Genomic DNA, 12936 nt, shown 5'->3' with positions numbered 1-12936 from the left:
CACAGCTCCGGCACCCGCTGGAGAGCACTGGCCTTGGCCAGGCCCAGAGTGAAGCTGTGCAGCTGGGCTTGGCCGTGCCGTGCCCCACTTACCGGTACAGGTGGTTGATCAGCGCTTTGACTGTGGCTCTGTTCACCACGGGGAGGATGCTCAGGAGCCGGCGGTACTGGCTGATCTTCTCCTCCTCATCTTCAATCGCTGGCAGGGAAGGAAGCGGAGCACAGGGTGAGCAGAGCCGCTCGGCGGCAGAGCAGGTGGGCTTGGGGGAGGAGGCTACCAGCCAAATGCTGCCAGATTGGCCACTAGGCTTCCCTGCCGGGGGTTGTCCATGGTACAAACGGAGCTGGACTCTCACTGGACCCTCCTCTGCTTGCCTAACCCCCGTCCATCTGTTTCCCAGACCGCCCCTCACCTGCCCCATCCCCTGCAGGGAGGAGGCGGTGCGGCACACAGAGGATTGCTGCCTGCGGGGGTGGACTTGGGCAGAGGGGGTGGCCCCACTTGGGAAGAAGCACCGGGCTCCCAGGGGACGACCAGGGGCCACGTGGTGGAGACACTGGGGGGAGACTCTCTGGGAGCCACCCAGCCTTCCTGGGTCCTGGAGGGATTTAGGTCTCGTGATTTTCTTCTAGCCTCTGGCCAGCTTCACTGTGCAAACCTGACGGCCCTGCCTCCGCCAATGACCTGTTCATAGGCGTGGGTGGAGGACGGCCCCAGCAGGCAGGGGCGTGGGAAGGGAACGACATGGCTGAGCTCCCCGCTCAGATCTCAGCCGGTTGGCGGCCGGATTCACCCATCCCAGGTGCTGGTGCTGCTTGGCAGCTCCAGGTGTAAAGGGTGAACGGCCCGGCGTCCTTTCTGCTGTGCTGGACAAGCCAAAGCATCACCTCGTCCCTCTGACCTGCCGCGGACCCATCAAGAGGAGAAACACACCCCACCCCAGCGAGGCTGGGGATCTGGGACCCGCCTGCGTCTCGGGCCAGCCCTGCTCCCCCATCTCCCCTCAGCCCTGCCCCACAGGCAGACTTGGATCTTCCCACAGCAGAGGGACCCGGTTCCTGTGCCCCGTTCCCCACTCAGTCAGGGCAGGCTCCAGATCTCGCTTCCTGTGGTTCAGGGCCCTGTCTGCGCCTAGCCACTTCTAACTCCCGCATCCAGAGGCCTCAACCCGCCCATAGTTCTCCGAACAAAACATCTGCAGCCCAGATGCTGTTTCCCAGCCTGACGGTGCGGCGGAGGAGCCAGCAGGTGGCGCTAGCCCGCCGCGGCTCAGCTGTGGGTCTAACCCAGCTGGCCAGCCCGAGCCAGGAAAGAAGTGTTGTTCTCAGGCACTCTCAGACTAGAGCTCAGGGAGCAGGCTGTGGCATCCTGCCGTGCAGTGCTGGAGCGAGGCAGGCAGAGGGGCTGGCTGAGACGTCCGCTACCGACCTGAGATCACTAAGCTCCAGGGACGGGGCTAATTCACCTGTAGCAGAAATGCCTAATCCTGCAATAATCAGTCCTAATATGAATCCCGTAGGGAGCCGGCTGGTGTGTACACGTCACACTGCCCTTTACTGGATCACATCGGAACTGCTGGACTGCGCATCGCAGGCTCGGACAGCTTACAGCTCACGGAGATTAGCTGAGCTCTAGGAGCAGGAGGCTAGGAGTTCTGTCCCCGTGACACTCTAAGAGGACGTGGTGGGCAGCCCAGTGATGGCGCCGGAGTCCCAGAGGAGTGAGAGTTTGGGACAGGGATTTGTCCTTCTCTGGCACCTTCCCGCGTGGAGCTCAAAGCGTTTTACAAACAGCAGTTAAGTTTCACACACTCCAGTGTGGGAGAAGTAAATAGTATAACTCCCATTTCACAGATGGGGAAACTGAGGCACAGGGCGGGACAGTCACTTGGCCAAGGTCACCCAGCAGGCATGTGGCAGCGCTGGGATTGGAACCAGCAGCCCTGACTTCCAATCTCTTGATCTAACCCCACCCCAGATTAGTCTTCCCTCTCGGGACACATGTTCCTCTCTAAAGCAGGGCCTATTAATGACCTGGACTCCCCATTATCCTCCCATGGCAGGGCAGCCAGCTACCAATGCTCTCCCTGCCACACTGCCCCCTTGTGTCAGACTCATAGATTTATGGACTGTAAGGCCAGAAGGGACCCCTGGGTCACCCAGCCTCAGCTCCTGTCGTTACATCTGCATTCAAGGCTCTGCCAGGAGAGGACAGCAGCACCCCCTACCTGCTGCCTTCAGCCAGTCCTGGCAGAACTCTTTGGTGAAGAGCCCATCCCCGAGGTCTCGGAAGAACCTTTTCAGCGTGTTGGAGACGTCGTCCACCTGGTGCTCCCCTTCCTTGAGCCGGACCCTGCGCGCGTCCTTCCGGAGCATCTCCAGCAGGCTGGTGGTCTTGGAGTTCTGGCCGCTCTTCCTGTAGATCCCCTCCGAGGTCAGCCCTGGAGCAGGAGAGGTCACTCGAGGTCAGCGATGCAAAGAGCCTCATGTGAAGAACAACGAGCTCTGGTGTAGCATGTCCCACAGGGAGTCACAGCCCACCCACCCTCCCACTGGCCTGACATAAGAAGCCAAGCGGAGCTCTGCAAGGCCTGCAAGCTCACTGAAGCCACTACTCCAACCTTGACCAGCCACAGAAGTAGCCTTCCTACCCCCTCACCAGGCCGGGTGAAGGTAGCATGCTAATGCAATGGATGAATCCGACAGTAGGTCAAGGAGAGAAGACAGGTGGTCATATACCCGCCTGCACTTCCCTTCTCCTCCTGGGGCTGGATGTGCAATAGTTTGCACCACTGAATTGTCACTACGGTTCCATTATAGACTCAGACTCATAGACATTAAGGCCACAAGGGACCATGATGATCATCTAGTCTGACCTCCTGCACATCGCAGGCCACAGAACCTCACCCACCCACTCCTGGAATAGACCCCGAACCTCTGGGTGAGTCACGGACAACCTCAAATGATGGTTTAAAGACTTTGAGTTACAGAGAATCCACCATTTACACTAGTTTAACCCTGCAAGTGACCCATGCCCCACACTGCAGAGGAAGGCGAAAACCCTCAGCCTTCACCAGCATGGAAGGGCTGGGTTAGGGAGGTGATGGGTAACGGTGCTGGCCAATAGCCAATCCAGCACCAAACCATCTCTTGGGCTAGGGGTTTGCCTCTGGAAGCAGGGGTGCCCCCAGCACACAAGCGAGGGGGAGAGGGCCTGCTGCATGCCCACAGACAGGGAACTCCTGGGTGTGGACATACCGCACTGCGTGATGTAATCGATGCATCTGTCTACGATGACGGGGATGTCCAACTCCGTGAGCTGCTGTTCAGACAACGTGTCACCGGAGCTCCCCGCAGCCTTCTGGATGGCAGCCACCCAGCCCAAGAAATCCAGCTTCCTCTCCCCTTGGATGTACAGCGTCCTGGGGAGACAAACACGGCCCCACGGCCTCTTAGCTGGGAAACAACAACCGGGAGTAAGCTTTGCTGGAGAGTCCGTCAGCTGACGCATCTAGGCTGCCCTCTAAAATGAATTCCACGCGGGTGGAAGGTACTGGGTGAACAGCCCTGGGCAGCCACGTCTTCACGCTACCCACCCCCACACCCCTGCCCACCGCGACGCATCTCAGCCTGGACCTGCCCATCTCCCAGGAGAGACAGCAACCTCTGCACCCTCCGCTGGCAGCGTGAAGCAGGGCAGGGCCTCGGTGTCAGACGTGGCCATGCCGAGGTGAACACCTGCCCCCACAGAAGCGGACGGAGGCCAACCAGATGTTTCACACGAGTCATGGGGCATATAGCGGGGGGAAGTTGCTTCCTGCTAAGATGGCCTGATTTGCCCAAGGGACCTAGGGAAGTCCCCATCTCATTACCCATCCACCTCTGGTCCTGCTGGCTATTTTTAGTCCCTTTTGGCTTTCTATTCAAACCCCGCCACTTTTAAGACCCTGCAGGATCTAACGATCCCGAAGGATCTCTCCCTGGGTTCTGCCCTGCACTACACGAAGTGGAAACAGGCTTTTTACCTTCTTCTCTCCACCAGAACCAGACTGTCCCCTTGGATGGCTGTGAAAAGAAAAGTGGAGATGTGGTGAGATCACACCAGTGCAGGAAGCTCACCTTCCCCATCCTCCGGCTGGACGGCAGTAGAAGCTCGGTTCTGTCGGTGAAAGACCTGCCATCCAAAGCACCAGCTGCCAACAGAGGCCCAGCAGCGGTGCTGCGGGGAGCTAGGGCCCTGAGAGAGGTGCCATTAACAGACTTCTCTCCAGGTGGCACTAGCCTCCCTGAGTTGGCACTGAACCAAGCCCCAGATTTGGGTTGGGGAACATTGTGCCATGGGAGATATGCAGCTGAAAGATTTTGGGGCACCTTTTGCAGAAGGGGTATTAACCCCTCCGTCCTGGACAACCGCCTTCCTGCCTTTAGATCTAGCAGAGGAGTACTCTCCCTCACTGCTCCACTTAGGAATGTAATTGTGGAGCCTTACTAGCAGAAAACAGTTGGCATGTTCCTCCCCAGAGCCGGCTGCATTTCAGCACTGAGGGAGTGATCCTGGCCCATAACGTGCTCCGAGATCCTCCAGGCTCAGAGGTGCTGTCTAACTGGATTGTTCTGTACGAACGCCAGTGGCCTGTCGGACTCACGGTACTGGGTTTTAAGGTGGCGAGGGGAAAGGACGGAGCAAGCCATGGGGTGGGTGGGGATGACACCTGTCAGGCCCAGGGACTTGACCGCTCTCTATGGAGAAGCAAGACAAGGGGCCTGGGAGGAGGGACAGCATGGAAGCAGGAAGGGGTGCGGTGCATACAGAGCTCCTGCAGCTTCTTCAGGTGCAGCGCCTCCTCCTTGTCACTGTCCTCGAAGAAGGCGTAGAGGGTGGACTGGGTGAGGGCGAACCAGCCCTCCTTGGCCCGCTCCAGGTTCAGGCCGCCCTTGTACTGCAGCCGCCCGATCCGCTCGAAGTCGTGGCTCAGCAGCTCGTCCGCTCGGGGGTGGACGAAGGACTGAGTCGTGGCAGCAGCAAGGGAGGGAGAAGAGAGGAGAGAAGCCGTGAGCCCTCGTGCGTCAACACAGCTACCCAGCCATGAACGGCACGAGGAGCCGGATGCAGACACACCGGGGAGCTGCAACTCTTGGGGGGGGTGCACAAACAGCGGGAGGGGAAAGCTGGCGTTAGCCGCCTTTGTGCCACCTGGATTCTGGGCCAGCCGAGAGCTGGAGCAGCACCTGGCATAAATTAGAGCAGCCTCAGGGGCTGCTGTAACTGAGAGCAACTTCCCCAGGGCGGCCTGGGGGCTGTGGCCCCAGAATCTCTGGAGCGGCATGTGCTCTGGAAAGGCCTCCCCGGCACACCCCTAAACTGTGGCCCTCCGTGGTGGGGAATTCTCCTCGCTGGGCCCCTCGGCTCCCCATGTCCCAGTGAGAGGGCACGAATCTCTCCTGCAGTGGGGTGGGGGGTTACACTGACTGGGACTCACTGGCCGCCCTTGCTCACAGCCCCTGAATCTGGTTCCCCAGGCTTCCAGGGGACTAAGCTCTCAATATGCTTCCAAATTTGGCCCTAGTCAACCAGCCCCACACAGGGCCCTGGAGTGATATGAAGGGACAGGACCATGCAGCGAGGACAACGTCCCAGTCCTGAGACTCGCTCCCCATGCCCAACTACCTGCTGGAGTGCCGTGTGCAGGGCCTCCACTTGGGAACTGCCCCGGAGACAGAGGTGAAAGTAAGCCGGTCTGGTCCAGTGTACTGGCAAGAGCCAGTACACAGCTGACCGTACCAGCAGGGGGCAGCTTCCCCAGGCGGGCAATTTAAAAGGGCCCTGGGTTTCCAGCAGCGGCCGGAAGCCCCGGGCCCTTTAAATTGCCGCCAAAGCCCCGCAGATCTGGTCACTGCCGCAGCTACCTCTACCATGGGGCTCCAGCAGCGACTGAAAGGGCCCGGGGCTCCCGGCCACTGCTACCGAAGCTGGACCTCTGGGCCCTTTAATTCACCGCTGGAGCCCCAGCGTAGCGGAAGCAATTTAAAGGGCCTGGGGACTTAAAGGCCCCGCCCCTTCCACCTGAGGCCCCACCCCTTCTGCCCGAAGGACCCCGCCCCGGCCCTGCGTACCGGTAAGTCCCTTATGTCACTTTCACCCCTGCCTGGAGACCATGCTCCATTCAAATCCAGGCCGGGACTCAACCCCTAGCAAATTCCCTCCACCACCTCTCAGCACTGGGGTGCCCCTTACCTTGGCTATGGACTTGACCCACTTCCGAATGGCCTCCAGCTTATCCAGCCCAAAGAGGTACAGTCTCTCTGATTCGATGTAGACCTCAAATGTGCTCTCAAACCTGCGTGAGCGAGAAAGCGAGAATAGAGGAAGGAAGGAGACACTTACACTGAGGATTTCATTTAACCTCGAGCCCTTTCTGGTCCCATCTCCACCTTTACTCCAAACCAGCCCCCACTGCTCTGCAGTCCCCAGTTTCCTTCGTCACAACAAGGGCTTCACTGCAAAAGCAGCTCTGAGAGTCCCAGGCAGCCGCTGGGAAGCTACAGGAGGAGGAGGCTGGTATGGAAACATCCAAACCACAGGACCGGGTAGCAATGGGGGAGTTTAACCACCCAGCCCTCGGTTGAGAAAGTAATACGGCAACACACAAAATCTCCTGTAAGTTCTTGGAATGTGTCCGGGACAACATTTTGTTCCAGACAGCAGAGGAAGTAACTGGGGGGGGGGGGGGGATAGGGGGCAGCCATTTTGGTCTTGACTCTGACCAATAGGGATGGGGATTATAGATTTCATGATTCTCAGGAAAGGAAGGAGTGAGAGCATCACAATAAGGACAATGGATTTCAAACAAGGGAGACTTTAATAAATGTAGAGAACTGGTGAGGTCCCCTGGGAAGAACATCTAAGGGGAAAAGGAGTCCAGGAGAGCTGGCAGTTCCTCAAGGAAACAAAATTAAAGGTACAATGGCCAACTATTCCGACGCAAAGGAAAGACAAGAAGAATAGTGAGAGGCCAACACGGCTCCATCGGGGGCTCTTTAAGGACCTGAAAATCAAAAAGGAATCCTACAAAAAGTGGAAACCTGGTCACATTGTGAAGGAGGAGGACAAAGAACAGCCCAAGTGTGCAGGGACAAAATCAGAAAAGCTACAGCACTAAAGGAGTTAGACCTGGCAAGGACATAAACAGCAATATGAAGCGGTTCTTTAAATACATTAGGAGGAAGAGGAAGAAAAGTGCAGGTCCTCTGCTTAGTGGGGAAGCAGAGCTAATAACTAATGACAAAAAGATGGTGGTTTAATGCATATTTTGGTTCAGCTTTCACTAATAAGGTTAATGGTGACCAGATACTCAACACAATCAATACTGACAACCGGGGGGAAGGAACACAAGCCAAAATAGGGAAAGAGCAGGCTATAGAATATTTAGAGACGTTAGATGTAGTCAAGTCAGGAGCGCCTGATGAAATTCATGCTGGGGTAGGTAAGGAACTAGCTAAAGCAATCTCGGAATCATTAGCAATTATCTTTGAGGACTCCTGGAGGATGGGAGTCATCCCAGAAGACTGGGGAGGGGTAAACATAACACCTATCTTTAAAAAGGAGAACAAGGAAGACCCGGGGACTTACAAACCACTCAGCCTAACTTCAATATCTGGAAAGACACGGGAACAAATTATTAAACAATCCATGTATAAGCACCTGGAGGCTAACGGGGTTCTAAGGAATAGAGCTCAAGGCTTTGTCAAGAACAAATCATGCCAAACCAATTTAATTTCCTTCTTTGATCGGATACTGACCTAGTGGATAAGGAGGAAGCAGTAAATAAGATACACCTTGATTTTATGACAGGTTTCAGAGGAGCAGCCGTGTTAGTCTGTATCCGCAAAAAGAACAGGAGGACTTGTGGCACCTTAGAGCTAACAAATTTATTAGAGCATAAGCATCCGATGAAGTGAGCTGTAGCTGCATCCGATGAAGTGGGTTCTAGCCCACGAAAGCTTATGCTCTAATAAATTTGTTAGTCTCTAAGGTACCGCAAGTCCTCCTTTTCTTTTTACATTGATTTTAGTAAGGCTTTTGGCACAGATCCACATGACATGTTCATAAACAAACGAGGGAAATGTGATCCAGATGAAATTACTATAAGGTGGGTGCACAACTGGTTGAAAGACCGTCGTCAAAGAGTCGCTATCAATGTTTGGCTATCAAGCTGGGAGGGTGTCTCCAGTGGGGTCCCGCAGGGGTCAGCCCCGGGTCCAGTGCAATTTAATGTGTTTATTAATGACATGGATAATGGAGTGGAGGGGAAGCTTGTAAAATTTGCATATGATACCAAGCTGGGAGGGGTTGCCAGCACTTGGGAGGACAGGCTTAAAAATTCCAAAGGATCTTGACGAATAGGAGAATTGGCCTGAAATCAACAAGACGAAATTCAATCCAAACAAGTGCACAGTACTTCACTGAAGAAGGAAAAATCAAATGACTTACCACAAAGTGGAGAATAAGTGGCTCGGTGGTCCCATGGCTGAAAAGGACTTGGGGGTTAGAGTGGGTCACACACTGAACAGGAGTCGTCAATGTGATGCAGCCACAAAAAAGGCTAATATGGTTCTGGGGTGTATCAACAGACGTGTGTACAAGACATAGGAGGTAACTGTCCCTCTCTACCAGCTGGAGAACTGTGTCCAGTTCTGGGTGCCAGGCTTTAGGAAGGATGGGGACAAACTGGAAAGAGTCCAGAGGAGAGCAACAGAAATGATCAAAGGTTACAAAACCTGACTTGTGAGGAAAGGTTGAAAAAACCTGGGCAAGTTTAGTCTTGAGAAAAGAAGACCAAGGGGAGAACTGAGAAGTCTTCAGCTACATTAAGGGCTGTTCTAAAGAAGGAGATGAAGAATTGTTCTCCAGATCCACTGAAGGTAGGGCAAGATGCAATGGGCTTAATCTGCAGTATGAGAGGTTTAGGATACATATTAGGAAAAACTTTCTAACTCTCAGGGCAGTGAAGCTCTGGAGCAGGCTTCCAAGAGAAGTTGTGGAATCCCCCTCACTGGAGGTTTTAAGACCAGGCTGGACAAACCCCTGTCAGGGCTGGTCTAGGTTCACTTGGTCCTGCCTCAGCGCAGGGGGCTGCACTTGACGACCTCTCGAGGTCCCTTCCAGACGACACTTGGATGATTCTATAGAACTGCCTCACCGGCTCCAGGGCCGCTGTGAGTGACTCCATTCCACGGAGCGCTCACAAGGGGCCTCGCCAGGCTACGGGACCGAGCTCAAGAACCCCACTGACTTCAGGGATGCTGCTCCTGATTTACACCAGTATGAGGAGAGAATCAGGCAACTGCCTTGTAAGCCACGCCCAGGGATGGGCTTGCACACTGCCAGCTGACAGCCTGGAAGACACTCTCACTGCTACGGGTATGAACAGTTACCAGAAGGCTCTGCTTTCACCCTGGGAGGTAGCGTTGCTACTTTCACATCCAGGGACAGGTGGTTCGATTCCCTGGAGGGGACAAATTCCTCAGGGACTGGAAAGACCCTTCTGAGACCCAAGGCAAGGTAGATTTAATGCGGCTGCGAGGAATTCCTGTCGCGATGCAGTCAACTCACGCAGCAAATGATTCCCGCGAAGATAGGTAGGTCTGAGTCCCGTTCTACTAACGGGGAAACTCAGACAAAGGTTTAAGTAACCTGACCGAAGCACGTCACCGGCAGAGCCACGATCAGACACTGGGAGTTCTGAACTCACGCTCGCTCACTTGTTACGCACACAGGTCTAGAAATGGCTCTATGGTGCCTATGGGCCCTCCCGACGTCATTGGCAGTCACTGGCCTCGGTACCCAGCTGTTGCCAGAGGGGGTTAACCATGTTCCCATTCCCTGTAGAGTGCCTCTGCGGGCTAGGGTCCCCTGGGGCCATGCGGGGTGGGCAGGCCCTTACCCGTGGGCGTCAGGCGGGTTGTTCACCAGGCACACGATCTCCTCCATCTTGATCTCGCCATTAGGCACGGCGTTGCGGTCGTTCTCGTAGTAGCTGAAGATGCTGTCGTTGAGGGTGCACCAGCGGCGGCTGAATTCTAGGGGGGAGAGGAGTTAAAGGGGGCGCGGCGTTTACTGTGGCTCATGGACCCCAGACAAAACCCGCTCAGTTTCCAAGCAAAAAAAATGGTTTGTCCAATGGCCAGGCTTGCAAATTCCCCCAGGGATCCGAAAGCCAGGGTGGGCTCTGGCCTTCCCACATCTCCGCGCGGCCAGCAAAGGGTCTGTCAGCCAAATTCTGCCCTCTGGGCCATCCCTGGTCCCTGCACTGGGTTTGCACATTGGAGCTCACAAACAACTGTGTTAATGACGTGCAGGCAGGACTCCAGCTCCTGGTCCCAAGCTGGGCTGGCTCCGCAGGGTTAACAGGAGTCAAGAGCAGCCACAGCTTACGCTAGGCATCTACAGAGACATCTGACACCCTACACGGCCTGGGTCGCACCCAGTGCCAAAGACACCCTGGGTGTGTCTGTCTCTGTGTCTTGGCGTTTTCTACTCTCTGCACCACAGGGCTGGGTCTTTGTTCTGTAAGAGACACTTACCTTGACCCTAGACTTAAACGAGCCACAGAGCCAGCTGCTGTAGCCTGGCAGAACAGCAACGGGGCCTGTGCTGTGCCATGCCACACAATGCTGCCACAACCCTGCCCGCCTCCTCTCCCTGGCAGGTAACCACAGAAGCACCTACCTTCCCGGGATTTCCGTTCATGCACCAGCTTGGCCATGGAGGGCGTCTTGAAGAGGAAGCCGTTGTGAGTGACGGACGGCAGGATCACCGAGTAGTGCTTCTCCTCACTGCTCCCCGCTTCCACCCGCGGGATCTCTGCAGTCACAAACGGCGTGAAAGGCCCATTGGGTGCGAGCTGCACCCAGCGGACGAGGGATTTGAACTCTCGCTGTCTGGGAGCCAAGCGTCACTCTGGCATTGGCAGCCCAGGGCAAACAGCAACCCCAAAGGCGGTCAGGGAAACCTATTGGCTTCCTATGGTAACAGCCGTTTGGCCACAGGCTAGAAGCTGCTTTCCGCTGCTGGTCGCTTTTCTATAGTACCCACTGGGTGGCCCCAGAGACCGAAACCCCGCTCCACTCTTAGAGCAGGCCCGGTGCTAGCTGCCATGGTGCCGACGCTGCCTGCAGGACTCGATCTGGCTCAGGGTGAGAGCGGGGTTCGGCCTCCAGGGCTCAGTTAAGCCTTGACCTCTCCGCTGAGACCACAAACAGCTGTTACATGCACGCTCGGAGCTGGCTGAAACCAACAGCGCAGGCTGCCCGACAGCCAGCAGATTGTCAGCTTTCAGACCCTACAGCCCTGGGGGCGTGGGGGACAGAGCTCAGGCACCATACCCCAGCCCCTGCCCTCTGAGCGAGACGTGTTAACCCCTCATCTGCCAACGAACAGACCTCAGTCACACCCAACAGCATCCTCTGCCTAGGCTGCCCCAAGCCCCCTCTTATGCCCCCATAAGCCAGCGCCCCAGAAAGCAGAAGCAGGGCTGCAGGAGTGACGGGTTATACCAGCAGGGCAGCCGGAGGGGAGCTCTGGGCTGCAGCCCTAGCTTTGCGATGTCTAGCTAGCCCCCACGGGGGCTGACCGGAAGCGCGGACACGACGTGCTGGACAGGGTAAAGGGGTAGGAGACCAGGTGCTCTGTGGGGAGCAGCGTCTGCATGTTATACCAAGTTTCCGACTGTCCTGCATGCTGCAGCTGGTGCTCTTAGCACCAGCCGACACAGGCCTCTCCTGGGAGCTCTGGGCTTGGTGTCCCTGTGCGCCCCGCTGCACCCTCCGGCTGCCCGCTCAGCACCCCAGCCCCTCCTGCCAGTAGCGTAGCTAGGGGGGGAGCGGGGCAGCGGCCGCTCCCCCACCGAGCAGAAGTGAAGCCTTTTGAATTACTTGGCGCCTTTTACATGTTTACTCCCCCAGCGGCACTCCGGGTCTTCCGCAGCGGGCCCGTCACTCGCTCCCGTCTTCGGCGGCATTGCGGGGGCGGGGGGAGGGGGTGTCCTTCAGTGCCGAAGACAGGAGCAAGTGAAGGGGCCGACGCCAAAGTGCTGCCGAAGACCCGGAGTGCTGCCAGGTGAGTACCAGGGGATGGGTCCTTTTTAAATCTCCGCATCCCGCGGCCCGAGCTGAGCTGCCCTCCGGCACAGCATTGCCCCGCCGCCTGCCCGCTGCACCGACCGCCTAGCCCAGCTGCATCTATTCCGGGTCCTGCTCTTTAAACCCGTACGTGGAGCAACGCCTAGGTCTGGGGGAAACCAGCTCTCACCCAGGTGGGCAGGGAGGTTAAATGGGCGGATGGAGGCTGACCGAGGCCAGGCACAGACTTGCTGTGGCTGGAGGCCGTGGCGTTGTTCCCACTGACGGTCGCGCCTAGCCCGACTCTTGCTCCTTTCAGGGCGCGTCGCGAGGCTCATCGCTTCCCACCAGCCTGGCGCTAAGCAGCAGGGCTGCGGGGGGCCCGGGCCAAAGCCTTCAGCACTAGAACTGCTCGATTGAATGTTGGGAACGGTTCGTGTCCAGGTACAAGGGGGCAGGAAGTTAACAGCCCCCAGCAGCACCACTGCAGGGGTACATCTCCTACGCCGCTGCTTGGGCCCAGAGAAGAGATCCTGGCATAGAGGTCCCCACCTTTGCTGCGTGAGCCCTGGAGGCAGGCCTGGTGGGCTGGTTGTGGGGCTGGGCTGCTGCCAGCGTGGCAGGGCACATATAGGGCAGTCGCAGGGCAGGCGGATTGTGTGAGGATTGCAGCAGGGAATCGGAAATGGCCCTTCGCCGGGCTGTCATACAGCCCCACAACAATAGCCCTGGGACTGGCCAGGGAGACGCTGTTGTTACAGTCCCTTGTCATTGCTCGGTCAAATGGAAGAAGCCGGCGCAATCAGCCAGAGCTCGT

At 56.8% G+C, this 12936-nt stretch overlaps 1 protein-coding gene across 13 annotated transcripts in view; it reads right to left on the bottom strand.

The window, feature by feature from the left end:
* Nucleotides 1-12936, bottom strand: part of ARAP1 (ArfGAP with RhoGAP domain, ankyrin repeat and PH domain 1) — a 232190-nt gene that overhangs the window by 31603 nt on the left and 187651 nt on the right. For all 13 annotated transcript variants that reach the window (XR_012157524.1, XR_012157517.1, XR_012157526.1 and 10 more), the window contains 8 exons: nt 10729-10863; nt 9944-10079; nt 6235-6337; nt 4810-5005; nt 4025-4064; nt 3258-3421; nt 2228-2440; nt 93-198 (listed from right to left, as the gene is read on the bottom strand). Coding sequence is in view for 3 of the 13 variants with exons in the window: in XM_073333741.1 (XP_073189842.1) it covers nt 93-198; nt 2228-2440; nt 3258-3421; nt 4025-4064; nt 4810-5005; nt 6235-6337; nt 9944-10079; nt 10729-10863 (1093 nt within the window). In the remaining 10 variants the exon portion in view is untranslated. The remainder of the gene's footprint in view (nt 1-92; nt 199-2227; nt 2441-3257; nt 3422-4024; nt 4065-4809; nt 5006-6234; nt 6338-9943; nt 10080-10728; nt 10864-12936) is intronic.

Source organism: Lepidochelys kempii, chromosome 1 (assembly GCF_965140265.1).
Source record: "Lepidochelys kempii isolate rLepKem1 chromosome 1, rLepKem1.hap2, whole genome shotgun sequence".
NCBI lineage: Eukaryota > Metazoa > Chordata > Testudines > Cheloniidae > Lepidochelys > Lepidochelys kempii.
Note: the sequence above shows the minus strand (reverse complement) of the source record. Positions and strands in the feature narration are given on the sequence as shown.